This window comes from Sarcophilus harrisii, chromosome 3 (assembly GCF_902635505.1).
Source record: "Sarcophilus harrisii chromosome 3, mSarHar1.11, whole genome shotgun sequence".
Lineage (NCBI taxonomy): Eukaryota > Metazoa > Chordata > Mammalia > Dasyuromorphia > Dasyuridae > Sarcophilus > Sarcophilus harrisii.
The window spans coordinates 537,302,828-537,319,719 of NC_045428.1; the positions used below are offsets into that span (position 1 = coordinate 537,302,828).

General features: G+C 37.5%; 1 protein-coding gene across 1 annotated transcript in view; it reads left to right on the forward strand.

Annotated features, from left to right (window-relative positions):
- LOC100918980 (interferon-induced very large GTPase 1-like) overlaps nucleotides 1–16,311 on the forward strand; it is a 32,080-nt gene extending 15,769 nt beyond the window's left edge. Inside the window, 13 exon segments of the mRNA XM_003765334.4 lie at nucleotides 10,843–14,352; nucleotides 14,355–14,672; nucleotides 14,675–14,701; nucleotides 14,704–14,742; nucleotides 14,745–14,774; nucleotides 14,777–15,214; nucleotides 15,217–15,585; nucleotides 15,588–15,761; nucleotides 15,764–15,799; nucleotides 15,802–16,040; nucleotides 16,042–16,124; nucleotides 16,126–16,250; nucleotides 16,253–16,311. Coding sequence (XP_003765382.2) covers nucleotides 10,845–14,352; nucleotides 14,355–14,672; nucleotides 14,675–14,701; nucleotides 14,704–14,742; nucleotides 14,745–14,774; nucleotides 14,777–15,214; nucleotides 15,217–15,585; nucleotides 15,588–15,761; nucleotides 15,764–15,799; nucleotides 15,802–16,040; nucleotides 16,042–16,124; nucleotides 16,126–16,250; nucleotides 16,253–16,302 — 5,436 coding nt within the window. The 5' untranslated portion in view covers nucleotides 10,843–10,844 and the 3' untranslated portion in view covers nucleotides 16,303–16,311.
- The last annotated feature ends 581 nt before the right edge of the window (nucleotides 16,312–16,892 follow it).

A 16,892-nucleotide genomic window follows, 5' to 3' on the forward strand; every position in this document is an offset into this window, starting at 1 on the left:
CAGTGATCCTTCCTCTAAAGATTCTTGGTACTAATAATCAGCAAGTTTAGACACTTCTCCTGAATTCTCAGAAGGCTTGCCACCTGCAGGGGAATGGAGAAGCCAAACCATACTTGATTATCAGAGTTCTCCAAGGACAAAAGGGTGTTACACCTTTTCCAAGGATTCCCCTACTGTGCATGGACATCAATATTTCCCCCTTTCTTTTGTTGTAATTAGAGCAAAGATACCTCTGTACTAAGATCAAGGAAGTGACAAAGTATGACTTTTAAAATAGTAGAAATTATACAGACAAGAACAAATAATGCAAGTACAAAATGCAAGCATGAAACAATAAATGATTTCCACTTATCCCACAATGACTGTATGGGAAATAATTGTGATCTAAAATCCCTGTTTTGTTTTTAAAAAAGCTAAATGAAGTTGGGTGCTATTTTGACTGACAGGCTAAAGGAATACTTTCAATAACCCTGATAAGCAAAGTAATAATAACTTAAGCACAATAAGAGCTGGTCCAAAGTGTAACAAAACAGAAATTATATTGCCTAAAGGATTCAATTGTTGTATGATAGATAATATATTTTTTGCAACATTTCCAGGATTAATTTTTGGTCTTTGCCTATGTTCGATATTATTAATTATTGCATTTAAATCCCATATCCAATGTGATATTAACTTAAGACACCAGATTTCAATTACATTTTCCCCAAAGCATATGTTTAAAAGCTGTCAGATCTATTTTCCATAGGGTTTTATTTTTCCCTTTAACAGCATAGTGTTATTTGTAGTCATATCAGAAGGTTCATCCTCTCAAGTCACAAACCCATGGCGGAAAAAGAAAGTAAGTCCAATATTGTTCAGCAGCTATTATCTGATTCTGCTTGCTGAAGATTGTAAATAACATAGTTAGAGTCCCAAGAGAACATAAGCTTTTTCTTTTCTGTCTACTTTTTCTGAACTGTCCCTCTGTCAATAAGAATGTTTGCAAATTTGCAGGGTGAGATACTGTAGCAGCTGCTGAATCTTGTGGGATGCTTGCTTTTTCCCAGATGATGTGCATATGTCTGATTCAAATCCATTTTTTCCTCCATCACCTGTTGAAATAAAATCAAACTTTCTTTCCTAAGTTAGTATGTATGACAGTCCATGCCAAAAATTTATGTGGCGGTCTTGCCACATGGCCCTAATAAATTTTATCACAGGGCACTTGTGGAGACAGTATGTGAAATGACCCTGACAGGAGAGGGTAAAATTTGTCTGTGGAGTATAAGCCATTGTTATCAAACATCAGAAAATGAATGGTGAAAGTGAATGCTGTTTTGATGGTAAGTCCCATCCTGTATTATTCATTTTTTATCTTTGTAGAAATATTTTAATGTCTCTATGATGGCATTCCACAATTCCTTGACTTTGTGGATTATAAGGAATGCCAGTAACATGAGAAATATACATTTTTATGCAGAAGGCTTTGAATGGAGTTGAAGTATAGATGGGAGCATCATTAGTTTTAACATTACTGGAAAGCCCATGAATTGTGCAGCAGCACAAAAATAATTTATGTTGGCCTGAACTCCCTCAGATTTGCTAGTGTTAACATAAGTAAGGTGAGAGTATATGTCCACTGATGTCCAAGTCCCAAAATATGTCATATGTGTAGTCCCTAAATTCTTTAGCACAAAAACAGCATGAGTACTGTCAGAAAGTAAATTAAAGCCCATAGGCCAAATCTTTAAAGCCTATAAAACAGCGAGTAATTAATTTTGTGTGTAAACTCAAAAGGAGTATGATACACATATTTTCGGCTGAGAGGACAAAAACATGCCGCTTTATTATGCTTAGTAGCATCAGTTAAAACATTAAGACCCTGTGAAATAGGCTTGTCAATAATTATTCTGGGTATCCCCCAGGCCCACGCAGAATACAATTTGCATTAGGCAAAGGAGAGTCATGTAAATGAGACAAGGAAAATTGTAACAATAGCTGCCATTCTAATGATGTCTGAAACAAATAATTTAGGAGTCTTGTAGAAAAAGGAGTATATATTGAAATTACAGGACATCCAGTCAAAATCATAATCCTTTTTATAGCCTTGAATGATATCAGGCTATCATAGTTATATAGGGGGTTAATGAAGAGTTAAACTGCATCAGAGGTATCATCCATTTTACAATAGTTTTTTTTTTTTTTTTCTTGATGTAACATCAGAGTAGGGTATTCAAGAATACCTAACACTCTAATACTTAACCCTTTGTCTGGGTTGATGTGACCTGTTTGAGTCTTTTCAACATTTTGTTTAACTGTTTATAGTGTTTTTATAGCTGACTAAGCTGGGTGTGGAGAATTTAAATCTGAATTTCCTCTCAAAATATCAAATAAAGAAGTCAATTGTGTATTAGACAATTCTAGTTTTGGGCAAAGCTATTGTCTGTCACCCATAAGCTTTTGGATATCGTTTAAAGTTTTTAATCTATCTTTTCTGATCTGCAATTTTTGTGGTTTTATAGCTTCTGTTGTAACTTGAAGGCCCAAGTACTGAAAAGGAGGATATTTTTGTAATTTATCTAGGGTTACCTCCAATTTATGTAATTTTAATTGTCTTATCATTTCTTGTAAAGCTTGCTCTAAGGTCCTTATGGACACCTAGCAAGTCATCCATATAATGTAACAATTAATTCTTTATATCAAATTCTTGACACATTGTGGAAGTATTTTTCATCCCTTGGGGTAAAATAAGCTCCTGATATAGTTAATGGATGGAATTGGAAATGCAAACCTAACTCTATCTGAAGGTGCAATGGGTATAGAACAACAACAATCTTTTATATCTACAACCCAGACAGGCTATCTGGGTAGCAAAACATTAAATGAAGGCAGACTGGATTGCAATGTACCCATACTATACTTTGTTCATCAAGTTTTCTCAAATCAGTCAGCATACTCCACTTTCCAGATTTTTTTTCCCTGATAACAAATACTGGCAAATTCCAAGGGCTAAGAGTAGGTTCCTTTGCCTTAATTGTAATTCAACTTTATCCTGAAGAACCTCAATCTTTTCTTTTGTTAAGAGCCAATGTTTTACCCATACAGGGTCATTATCTTTCTAATGAATATGGATATGAAGTATGGGTATGTATCGAAGCTGTTTTAGGACAGCAACCTTACTGGCTATTTCCTATCTGTGATTTATAGAGATGGTACTCATTTGACCAGTGAACATTTCTTCTGCATTTAGAGCACAAAGCTTGAGATTTGTTATTCTTATCTCTCAGGCTGTACTGAGTCTTAAAGTGCTCTCTCTCTACTGAAGCAAACTTTTTAAAATTAGACGAGGCTTTTTTATAATCTTCATTACAACTTTCTTGAGCCAGCTGTTTTGGGGGTGCTTCTACTATTTTCTCATTACTAATTGATCTAGCCAGGCCTCTTACTAGGCCTTTACTAGGACACCTAGTAAATGAGAAAACAATCATGGCCCCTCTGTGATTTTTTGTGAATGAAACCCCTTGATATTTCTTTCTTGGAATTTTCATCCAAGTGCTTAAGTATAATATTCTTCTCTAAAATATAATCTTCTCTGGGAGCAGGTTTCTTGGGGGGCTTCTGGAGGCAACCTTAGTTTCAGTTCAGTATAATCACCCCAAATGAAGCCAGAAGTTAAAGTCCAATCCTTTATTGTCTCCTTCCTGGGGCCCAGTTAGCTTATTCTTAGAGACCTATCTTCCTCCTTGCTTCCTGCCACTAGTCCTTTGCCTCTGCCAGCTTCTGCCTCTAGCTCCCTCCAAATGTCTCCAGCCATCACAAAAGTGGAAGATGGAATGGATCTGTCTCCTCCGAGAGTGGGCTTGTTTTTTAGTGGGCTTGTCCTTCCTGGCCCTAAGAGCTCCTCCTTATATATGCTCTCTTGAAGGTATGAATCTTGTGGAATTATAGTAAGTAATAAGTATATCTAAATTAGAGAATCATTATCTCATCAATTCCACTGACTTGGCACCTTGTTAAGAATCCTAACACTTAAGGTTTAAGGAGCTATCTGCTGATAAATTTCAAGAGGATATCTTATGTGCTCAGCATTGGAGTAGACATCATATCATCACTTGGCTTCAATCTTTTGCTAATTTTTTCCCAATCATTAGGAGTCAGTTTCTCATATACAATTTATTCTAACATCATTCTAACAAATGGAGAAATAGGACTATAGTCAGAGTAGGCTGTTTTTAATTTTCTAAGAATGGTCACATGAACTGGTTCATATATCCTTCTCTGTTTTCCTGAGTTATTGAGGTCAGATCTTTCTGTGATTAGATAGGTGATAATTCCTAAATAATAACACATATAATCCTTTTTTCTTGCTTTCATGAATCCCTTTTGTAGTGGAGACATTAATTCTTCAGACTGTTGGCACATAAGAGCCTCTGGTGACAGTGGAGGCCACCTTTCTTTATCCTTATAATTAAGATTACTAGATAAGGCATACACCTTTTCCTTAGGTAAAGGTAGATAAATTAAAGGAAGCTCAAGAGGCTCTTGTTTCTTAATATTCCCAAATTCTGTGATTTGAGTCTGTGTAACTATCAATCCCTGCCTGCTCTTTTATAAATTTTGCTATGCATTTCTCATACTTCCCTGTAGAGGGAGGCTCCTTATTAAAGCTTTGCCTCATTATTGGCTGAAAATGAAAGTAACTTTTTACAATCCTTACTGATTTCTTCCTAATGCTAATGCTTCCCCTTTATCACTTATCTGGGGAGTCCTTATTGGAACCTCGACCTTTCCTAGGTGGGTTAAAGTCTTGTGTCTCTGTTTGAGAACCACCTGGATCTGTTCATGGGAGGGCTATGGGAGTCAGCCCCATGCCCTGATTCATAGAAAAGGAGTGAAGAGGTAGGACTCAGCAAGAGTGGTGAAAAGGAGAGTCTGATTTATTTAGGATTACATCAGTGCTAATATACATATATCTAAGCTTTATGTAATGAGTTACAAATGCTTAAGTTTTCAGATTACTGTTACCACTGTATTCTAACAATAGTCAATACATCATACACAAAGGTATTCAGATAGTAGATAACAGATAATAGAATGTCTGGCAGATGTCCTTCAGATACATTTCTTAGAAGTCAATAATCATGATGAAATTGAAACTATTACCACTCATATGAAAGAGTGTTCCAAATCACTATTGATCAGAGAAATGCAAATTAAGACAACTCTGAGATACCACTATACACCTGTCAGATTGGCTAGAAGGACAGGGAAAGATAACGCGGAATGTTGGAGGGGATGTGGGAAAACAGGGACACTGATACATTGTTGGTTGAATTGTGAACACATCCAGCCATTCTGAAGAGCAGTTTGGAACTAGACTCAAAAAGTTATCAAACTGTGCATACCCTTTGTTCCATCAGTGTTTCTACTGGGCTTATATCCCAAAGAGATACTAAAGAAGGGAAAGGGACCTATATGTGCCAATATATTTGGGGCAGCCCTGTTTGTAGTGGCTAGAAGCTGGAAAATGAATGGATGCCCATCAATTAGAGAATGGTTGAGTAAATTGTGGTATATGAATGTTATGGAATATTATTGTTCTGTAACAAATGACCAGCAGGATGAATACAAAGAGGATTGGCGAGACTTACATGAATTGATGCTGAGGGAAATGAGCAGAACCAGGAGATCATTATATACCTCAACAAGGATACTGTAAGAGGATGTATTCTGATGGAAGTGGATTTCTTTGACAAAGAGATTTAACTTAGCTACAATTGATCAAGGATGGACAGAAGCAGCTCCACCCAAAGAAAGAACACTAAGAAAGGAATTTAAACTGCTTGCATTTTTGTTCTTCTTCCTGGGTTATTTATACCTTCTAAATCCAATTCTCCCTGAGCAACAAGAGAACTGTTCGGTTCTGCACACATATATTGTATCCAAGATCTACTGTAACCTATTTAACATGTATAGGACTGTTTGCCATCTGGGGGAGGGGGTGGAGGGAGGGAAGGGAAAAATCAGAACAGAAGTTAGTACAAGGGATAATGTTGTAAAAAAATTACCCTGGCATGGGTTTTGTTAAAAAAAAAAAAAGTTATTTAAAAAAAAGTCAGTAATCATGCCTTGTTCTAAATATTCTTGGTCCTTCTAACACCAAGATTAAATATCTCTCCTGAGTTCTCAGATCTGCTACTTGAAAGGGGGATGGAGAAGCCAAGCCAGACTTGATTAGTACAGTTCTCCAAAGAAAAAAGGATCTTATACTTTTTTCAGGTATTCCCTTACTGTCCGTAGCCCTTAATGGATATCCTTTCTCCACCCTGATCTTTTTGGGAAGGCTTCCTGTTCATCCCCATTACCAATATGCCTGCTCTTTGTTTTAGATAGATGCTAGTTATCATGTTAAGAAACAGCTCCAATTATTCATATACTTAATAGGGTTTTTACAGGAAAGGGTGTTGTGTTTTATCAAAAACTTTCTTCTCCATCTAATGAAGTAATTACATAAAAATCTTTTTTATATGTCCAATTATGCCTAGAGTTTTTCTAATATCAGACCAGTCCTTCATTCCTAGTTTCACCAGGACATATTTCATGATTTTTGTGATATATTATTGTAATCTTCTTGCTATTTTTCTTTTTTAAAAATTGCAACAATTTTCATTAGAGAAATTGAACTATAGTCTTTTTTGTTGCTCCTCTTCTTCAGGTATCAAAACTATGTGTCATGTTATGAATTTAATTTAGTTATTTTTTTCCCCAAATAGTTTATATGGTATTAGAATTAATTGTTCTTCAAAGTTTTGGTACAATTCACTTGAAAATCTTTTTGTTCCTTGGGATTTTTCCCCTAGGAAGATCATTAATAGCTTGTTCTAATCCTTTTTCTCCAATAGGATTATTTAAAGATTCTACTTCTGTAAATATGAGAAATTTATTGTTTCATAAACACCTATTTTATTTAGCTTATCAGGTTTATTAGCCTATACCTGGAAAAAATAGGTAGTAATTATTGCCTTGATTTTATTTTTCTTCTCTTTTTAAAAAATTCAAATTAACTGAGTGTTCTATTTTCCCCACAAAATGTGTTAGTTTATTATTTCAATTTTTTTTAACTTAATTACTCTTTCAATCCTTTCACTTTCAATTTTTTGTGGTGTTTTGTGGATTTTTATTTTGCTCTCTAATTTTTTTACTTTGAATAATCCACTGATCTGTTATTTCTGTTTTTATTGATGCAAGCATATATAACATATATACATATAGGTGCATATGTATGTGTATACACACACACACATATATACACACAAACATAGGTATATCTTCCCCCCAGCTACTCTTTTGGATACATCTGACAAATTTAGTAGTTTTCTCACTTTTTGAAATATTTAATTAAATTATTCATGGTTGCCATAGAATTAAAATGAATAAAGAATTCCTCAGTTCTCTCTCTGAAGATAAATTAGAATGAGTGAATTACTAATCTATGTTTCTAATGTTTTTTATTGAATAGAATGCACTTAATATTTCTGATTTTCTGCATTTGTTTCTGAGTTTTTATGCTGTCAATTTTATTTTATTATTTATTTTATTATGCTGTCAAAATTTTTTCTGAAGCTGTCATGTACAGGTGAAAAATAGACATACTCCTTTTTGTTTGCACTTAATTTTCTTTTCTTTATTGTGCCTTGATATCTCATAGAATCATTAAATTGTACTTGCCCCATTCTAGTTTTTAATTCCACTCTTTATCCTTGTAGTTATTGTATATCTCTTACCTCCTATATACCAACTATTCTACTTTAATTCTTCTTAACTTGCCTTGCTATTAATTAACCCTTTCTCCCATGGATACCTCCCTTATCTTATCCCTCTACCTTTCTTTCCCTCTTTATCTCATTCCCATTAATCTACATATCTTATCCCACTCTTGTTAATGTAAACACTCTTCTATACTTCATCTTTCCTATGCTACCCTTTTCCTCCCTCTTTATCTCATTGCCATCAATCTACACACCTTGTCCCATGGGATTACTCTACACATCCTTTTATATTCCATCTTTTCCTATTCTCTCTCCTTTCCCTCCTTCCTTATTTCTTTATAGATTAGATAGATAATTTTATAAATATATATATATATATATACATATATATATATGTGTATATATATATATATATATATATATAAACAGTTGTTTATTTAACACATTCCTGATGTGGTTAGGTTTTCAGAACTATGAGTCCTCTTCCTCACTCCAATGCCTCTGTGTCTATTCCTCCTCTGAATTTCATTTCTATAATGTAATTATTATTTTTACCCTCTCCTAGGCATTTTTGCTTTTTAGAATTAAACTCAGATCTGCCCCACTCTTTCTTTTGTATTACCCAATTATTGTTGTTAAATTTAAATATGAGGTACACATTTCCAAGTAAAAAAAAAAAGCAATTTTTCTATGTTAAGTTCATTGAAATTAATCTTTGATATTGGCAATATTAAATTTCCTCTTAAATTTAGGTTTGGTTGAAAATCCTGAAAATCTGCAAGTTTGTTGAATGTCAATTTTTTCCATTCAATATTATACATAATTTTATTAGATATGATATTTTTGGCTGCAGGCCTAGTTCTTTTGATTGTGAGGACATATTATTCCAGGGCTTGTGATCTTTTTTTTTGGTGGCTGCCGTTAATTTGTGTATAATTTTAATTGTTAACTCCAGCATGTTTGAATTGTTTTCTTCTTGTTTCTTGCAAAATTTTCTCTCAAAATTTGTCAATATTATTTTGTATTTTTTTACTAAGTATCTCTTTGAAATGGTGATCAGTGGGTTTTTTTCTATTTTTATTTTTCCTCAAGGTCTATTATTCCAAGAAAATTTTCTTGAATTGTTTCTTGCATCCTTCATGATATCATTTTTTTTTCTCAAATACAATAAAAAACCCTTTTTTCAATTTCTGTTGATCTTGCCTTTTCTAAATAAAAGTAATCAATTTAGCTTCCCACCCAGGACCTTCAGGCAGAACAGTTCATGTTTATGTGAGTATATATGTAAACAATCACCTCATAACTAGTGAAATTCAGGAATCCAGAGCTCTGGTGATCAGACAGTTTGGCCTCCCAGAAGAGACTAAAAGGAGTGACTCAACCACTCAGACTTCTTCTTTTTCTTACCATCCAAGAGGATCTGGCTACATCCAGACTTTCAGTTCTTAATTTTTGGCTCTTCTATCCAAGGGAGATGATAAAATGATTTTTCTAGCAGGGTACATAAATACACCTCTTTTTGTTATTGGGAATGATAACAAATGTGCTCCCCTATAGGTGGCAAACATTCTTTTCATTCCACAAAGGTGGATTTATTGTTCAAAATTGCCAAAGTAAAGTCTTCCTTTTAATATTATCACTTGTTACACATTTATTACTATTAACCTGCCTCCTGTACCTCCATGTATACATCTTACTTGACTTTCCCCTTGCAATGTACCATCAAAAAAGCACATTCTATTGCTTTAAGCTTTCTTCATATGGGAACTATTGCTTTCAAAGTCCTTGGATTTTCTTGCAAACATGGAATCTATGTTCTGTCTAGTTATATTTCTGTCAAATCAGTTATTAATTATACAAAAGAGTTAACATTTTAGGAAAATGAGTTTTTATTAAACAATGTTTGGGGAATTTAGGATTTCCATGGGCAAAAGATAATGGACACAGAGGTGTTCATGGAAATGGCATGGGTTCAATAATGAACAAGGTAATCTGAATAGAGATTAGGATCATGGTGAGGTGGTAGGAACATTTTAATCTTTCTTGCGTTAAGGAAGCAGCATAATAGGAAGTAGAAGGGAGTAATATTTTGGCATTGGTACAAGGAAAAAACTGACTAAACAAAAATTAGATATTATAAGAGCTTGCAGCATTGGATGAGAAGACAGTCTTCTATGAGTAGGTTAAGAGTAGAAATGAGAAAGATCTTAGAACAAGTTTAATTCAACTCAATAAATATTTATTAAACAACTGCTTTGTATAAGTTCCTATGCTCAGCATTGGAAAGAAAATGATTCAAAGTGATTATCTCTTACGTCAATGTGCTTTTATTTAAATGGAGATAATACAACAAATAATATGAGGTACAGTATGTTGGAGGAAAGCAGAAGTCTAGTAAATGTCTTGCAGGAAATTTTAAATGTTCCAATTAGTTCACCAAAAAGGCTTCAGTAAGGAAATGCCAAATAGCTAAGTTCTGAAGAAAGATTATCAACAGTCAGAGATAAGGAAGAGTATTCCTTTCTTATACTTTAAATATAGGAGATAAAAGAGTAGCATGTATACAACTTTCAGTGGAATATAAAATAATGAAAGGGAAGTAATATCAAGTAATGTTGGAACATTATTCCAAATGTACAAGATAAGGCTTTAAAAGGCAGGCTATGAAATTTATGTTTTTATCTTTAGTGCTTGGGAGAAATTTTCCAAATTAGCTGAAGATTAACCTATTCTAAGAAGACATAAAAGGGTACAAGAAACAGAAAATGAGACCTCAATGAAATGAGTGATATTTGCTAGTCTTTTGGAGAGAGGACTGAGCCACATGATTCATTTAAACTATTTCCTGTTATTGCCCTCCCTTCTTTCCTCCACTCTAGCTCCTTACTGGTCTCCAAATGCTGCAAACCCAAATCACCAGGCCTTTGTGTTTCCATATCTATCATATACATTTAGTCAGCTCCAGGGGCAGAGTGAATATATTTCCTGTGGGGCTCTTTCTACATTTGACACCTTTCCCAAATACCTTCTGTGCTGTATTCCTCCCAAAGTGAAAAACAGCTTTTGATTGATGTTCTGTACTGTCCTACAGGCATGGCTACACCAGGGAATAATGAAAATGAACCACATCCTGAAGATCCAGGAAGAAGAGACCTGGAGAACAAGTTAAAAGAATTGGGACTGGATGCCCAACGTTGGATACCTATACTGCAGGAACACCTGGGTGTGACCTCTGTTCAAGCTTTACAACATGTACAATACAAGGAAATCCTGGCACTAAAATCCCAGGCAAACCATCCTTGGGAGAAACAGGCACTGGAGAAACTTCTTTTGCTGTGTAACAGTCAGGGATCAGAGGAGATGAAAGAGAAACACTGGGAGCTAGTGAAGAAGAGACAAGAGCAGGCACAGTCAGCCCTGAATGATCTGAGGGAGATGCAGGCAGCAGGTAAAAGCCGTGAGGAGGTGATTGTGAGGGAGAAAGAAGAGGAGCTGAGGCAGGTCATGGAAATCCCAGCCAAATACTGGCCTCTCTCTGAGAAGCCCTTAGTGGAGGTCATAGAAAACATGGAGAGAAACCTCAGTCTCATGGAAAACACTCTGTCCCATAGGGAGAATCTTCCTGACAGGGAGCTCCTCAAAAGGGTGTCAGGTGGCCTAGCACTGCAGGGGATTTACCAAACCAACCACCCAGAAGACCTTTTGGAGAAGAGAGAAGAACTGATCAGCCTTCCAGAGAACTTCTTCCTGCTCAATCCACAACAGAGAAGTGGGATGGAAACAAAGGAGTTTTTGTCTTCTCATGAAGAGTCCATGTTTACCCAAAGCATGGAGATATTGGGCTTCAGTGTTAGCTTCTTGGCTAAGGGTGGAGGCTGGGGATTGAATCTAGAAACCAGCACCAAGGACAGCAGATATTCTGACTCCAGAGATGTCCAAAAGTCACACTCTGAGGAAACTTACTCATGCACCACCAAGTTCTGCTATATCCCACTGGCCTCCTGCCACTTTGCACGGGATCAGCTCCACCTTTCCAAGTCAGCTTTGCAAGAGTTAAAGCAGCTGGAGGATCTTCTGAGCTACTCTGATGGTGCAGAAAACCATTCCCTGCTGAAGCAGAGATGTGAGGCATTCTTTAAAAGGTTTGGCTCTCATGTGAACCAGGGTCCATTGCACTTGGGAGGAGTTTTCTGGTGGAAAGCTGTAGCTGCAGGTTTCAGGTCAGAGACACTGCGTGACGTGAAACGCCAAGCCTCAGAAGCACTTGATAGGTACATTGGAGGCAGCTACAGTGGTTTTGGGGTGACAGCTGCAGCCAGTGCAAATGTGTCAAACTCACAGTCTCAAATGAGTTCTCAGAATACAAGCTCCACTAATTTACAAACAAGATTAGAAATGTCTGTATACCAAACAGGAGGCCCCCCAGAGGTAGATTCTCTCCCACAGTGGAAAGCTGGTCTTGTGGCCAGTAACCACAGCTGGTGTATCATTGACCGAGGGTATCGGCTAGTGCCTGTCTGGGACATAATTCTGTCTAACCACAGACAAGATTTTCAGGATCCTCTTCAAGTGACTCGTTGCCTCACAAGCATTTACACAAACCTGACTGGCAGACATGTAAGCATCCAGGATGGAGAGGAGCTACTGAGTGCAGTGAGGGATGCCAGGTCATTAATAGAAGAAGTGAAATTCTGGGAAATCACTGAGCCTCAGGAGAAACTGATGAAACTGATCAATTTTCAGCAAAAGCTGAGTGAGAAAACCAGGAACTATAACATCTGGATTAAGATCTGTCTTACAGACCCAACTTTGCAGCAGTTCTTGGTGGACATTGTCAATTTTTGCAAGGACTTCCCAGTTCAAGAAATCAAATTAATTAAACACCATTTGCGCAGCCTTTTATATCCTCATGTCTATGAAGTGAAGGACTTCCCACAGAGACACTCAATTATGCAGTGGATTTTCCACTCAACAAAGAAGAAACAAGATATCCGTGTCACAGAGTTTGCTGATTTCATTCAACTCTTAGAAAAGGCAAAGAATGACCTTCTTGAAATCAATCACACCTCTGAGTACTTAGAAAAGTTAGAAGAAGCTCAAAGGAAGGCCACTTATGAGATCAGTTTGTCTCTCAGATCTTTTCTGAAGGCCTTAAAAGAGGCAGAAGAGTTAGCCATATATCTACTGCTCCTCTGCATTGCAGCTGGTGCAGGGTACAAGGAGGAAAGCCAAACCTTCCACTGTCTTCTTGGATATGAAGAATTAAATTTCCTATTATGTGAAATGAAAGAAGCCCATGAAAAATACCAGGGCCTTCATCAGAAATCTGAGTATAGGGCTCAAGCATTCCTCCTGTTCACAGGGCTCACAGTGACTCCAGGACCTATTGGTGTGTCTGCAGAAGAAAAGAAGCAACGTTTAGAGCTTATGCAATTTCACATGGGACAGTCATGGTCCAAAGAAGTGCATCATTTCCTCTTGAAACCGAGAGTCAGTCATGATTGGGAAACTCTGGAGAAAGACCTGAATTTGCTCATCAATGGAGAACATGAGGCTACAGAGAACTGTCTACAGATAGAGCAGGTGAAAAAAGAATTAGAAAGTGTCTTTCATGGAAAGGAAAATACCCAAGAACCAGAACCCTGTACCATCAAACAGCATGAAGTGATACAAAATTCTGACTTTCTAGACTTAGCCAAGAGGCTTGGGCTGGAGGATTTCTATCCAAGGAAGATGGGCCGAGCAGATTTCCATGTGATTTACAAGGCTTCTGTGCATGATAGTCTGCCAGACACAGAAAGACAATTGCCATTTTATTTCCTACAGAAGCTGTTGATGCTGGATTACCGACTGAGATACGTAGTGTGCAAAGATGATGGAGACCCAAGGGCCAGTGGGACACTGACTCTGACAAATCTTAAAGAGGACATTTCAGATCCTTATGAAGATTTGTTTGATGAGAGTGACACTTCTGTTCTCTTGTCCACAAACCGGCCCCACATTCACCCAATGGACACCCAGATGATGATTTTTCACTGTGCAGATGATTTCATGAGACAATACATTTCAAACAAACTGGCCATTTGTCAGTTTGCTCTCCCCTTTGTGGTGCCCAATCCCAGTTCTTCAGTAATAGAATTCCCACTGTGGTCTCTCAGCCAAATCAAGAGAAGCTGGAGAGAGGTGAAGAAATCAGGGAGAGAAGACACAATCATTAACTTTAATAACCAACTCATCTCCCAGGCACCCATTCCCATTGTGTCCTTTATAAGGGTTGTGAATTCTGCTTCTTCTTCCAAATCTCAGATCTTGAACTCTCTGCTGAGTAAGCACAAACACGATGTTTTTTTCCACCGTGACTGCCGAGGCAACAGCAAATCCTGCCTGTTAATGGGAGGTCTGGTAGAAATCTCCTGGTTCTGTCCAGGGGGGAGAGATGAGGACAGATTTGAAAGCTGTGTTGCCTTCACTAATCTGCATGGAGATGCCAAAGATCATGAGGCACAGTTCAGATTCCTGCAGGACATTTCTTCAGTCACAGTGGTCCTTGTATCTGTTTCTGATAAAAGTGAGAGCACCAGGAATGTGGTTCAGAACCTGTGGAATCAGCCAAACCTTTGGTTTGTTTGTTTGATGACAAAGAGAAGACTGTGGGCAGTGATGTTGGTGAGAAAGTGAGGATTGGGATCAGGAATAGAAATGAGGCTGAATTAATGGATGAACTCTCAGGTGTCATCAAGCAGTTGCTGAAATCTTCAGGTCCCTTTCTCACTCTGGAAGACTGTGCTGAAATTGCTCGCCAGCATGGCTTTCTTGTAGATGTGGACAGGAAGGAATGTCAAGAGGCCAAAGAAAAGGCAGAGGTGGTGATGGCCCTCATGGAAGAAATAAAATTGTCTGAAATGAAGGAGAAATTGCTGCCCTTCAAGGAGAACTTTGGCACCAGTGGTGTAAAAGGATAAGGAGCTTTGTCACCTGAGAGAGAAGGGAACTGCAGCCTTGAACAGCACAAAATTAAGATTGAGAAGAAAAGCAAGAAATAAGACAAGCACAGCTACAGAAAATATGTCCTCTCAATGACTTGATGATATCAGTTCTTGAAATCCTTTACTCTTACTCAGGGAAAGACAACAGCACCAAGCTGTACTTCCTTCAGTGGCTCAGTATGTTTATGGACAACTTGACCAGAGGTGAGTTGGAAAAACTCCAGAAGAGGTACAACCACTTGTGGTCCTTGGTGCTGGCAGAAACACAAAAGGAATCAGTGAATGTGTCCTTGAAAGATCACCAAGTAGAACTGGAGTCTGTCTCCAAGGACATCAGGGATTCCTCATTGGGTATTGAACATCTCCTGAGAGAGGTTGGCCAGATCTATGAAGCTTTGGAAGAAACATCACCACAAAGGTACACTTTGTCCTTCAACCTTCCTGAAATTGCTGCTGACCTGATGATTTCTGGGTACCCCTTGAGCTGATGGATGGGGATGCTTCCTATGTACCCCTGACATGGGTAGCAGCGGTTTTTGACAGATTAATTAAGAAAATTGGAGATGTAAAGATCTTTGTTCTTTCTGTTCTTGGCCTCCAAAGCACAGGGAAGTCCACTCTGTTGAATGCTATGTTTGGCCTGCAGTTTAATGTCAGTGCAGGGCGATGCACAAGGGGAGCTTACATGCAGTTGCTAAAGGTGGAGAAGACACTCTGGGAAGAACTGGGCTTTGGTTTTGTCCTTGTGATTGATACAGAAGGACTCCGGGCCCCAGAACTCACCTGTAAATCACAGAATCGGGATAATGAGCTGGCCACTTTTGTTATTGGACTTGGAAACCTGACCTTGATAATATATTTGGAGAGAACCTTTCCAGGAAATGGAAGGATATCTTGCAAATTGTTTCCAGGCCTTTCTGGAATGAAACAAGTGGAACTTTTTCCCGTTGCCTTTTGTGCATCAGAAAAGGGGAAATCACCGCCAAATATCAAAACATGGAAGGAAGAAGGAGATTGCAGCAGAGACCGATGAAATGGCAGCCACAGCCGCAACAAAGGAACAGTTGTCGATATCAGCCACTTCAGTGAAAGTTATCGGTTTGATGTTAAACGCATGTCCAATTCTTTTGCCCATCTGTGGAAGGGGATCCCCAATGGCCCCCTCCCAACCCCAGGTTATAGCCACAATTCCAGGAACCAAAAGAGGAATTTTCTTTGGCCAAAAAGGAATTTAGAGGCAGACTTTGATGGTTTCTGAGGTAAAAGTCCGATCCAGGATTTGTGGAAAGCCTTGTTGAATGAAAAATTTAATCTTCAGTTTTAGGAATACTAAGGTCATGGTCATGATCAAATTTGAGACTAAAACCAACTGACCTGGGAATCTAAAATATAAAGAACCCAACTGACCAATCAGACCAGAATGGGGAAATTCAGGATTCCCAAGAAGTTTGATTGAAAACGAATATTGGAAAATAAGTTGTCAGGAAGAGCTTCCAAACTTATTTTGATGATGATCCGAGAATGAAATCTTGATCCAGTGGAAGGGAAACTTTGAGAAAAACTAAGAAATCTTAAAGAAGAATTTTGTTTCCAGAAAGCATTAGAAAACCACTGATCTCCTTAGTTCAAGGAAAAGGTCAAGAAAACTGAAAAAGAAAATCAGAATATGAAAAGAGCTTTTTATTAAGAAGCAAGAGATGTGGCTCTTTTCCTATATAGGTAAAGAATTTAAGGAGGGGAGTTGGAGAAATATTCATTCCATTCTGGACAAAATGGGTCCATGAAGTATCCTCAAATTCTCCTCCCATGGAACATCCCAAAATTGATGTAGATTTGGAGAATGTTTTTCTGGACCATTTTAAACAGGAGTGCACTGGTAAAAGCAAACTTGGAGATCAGTGTTGGAAACATTTTTCCATTGATTAAGAGAAAATGTAAAAAAGAAGATTTGGAAAGGGTGTACACACCCCCGAGCAGAGAGGGATAAAGAGACAAGATGAAACTACCAAAAGATTACTGACCTGGTCATGATAACAATTGATTCTTAAATTGAAAAATGGAATGGATTATAAAATAAAAGTTATTCCCATCTACGGAAATTGATAGACAAGCACAATTGATTCTGCATCCGATGAGGCACGGTAACATTTACAAA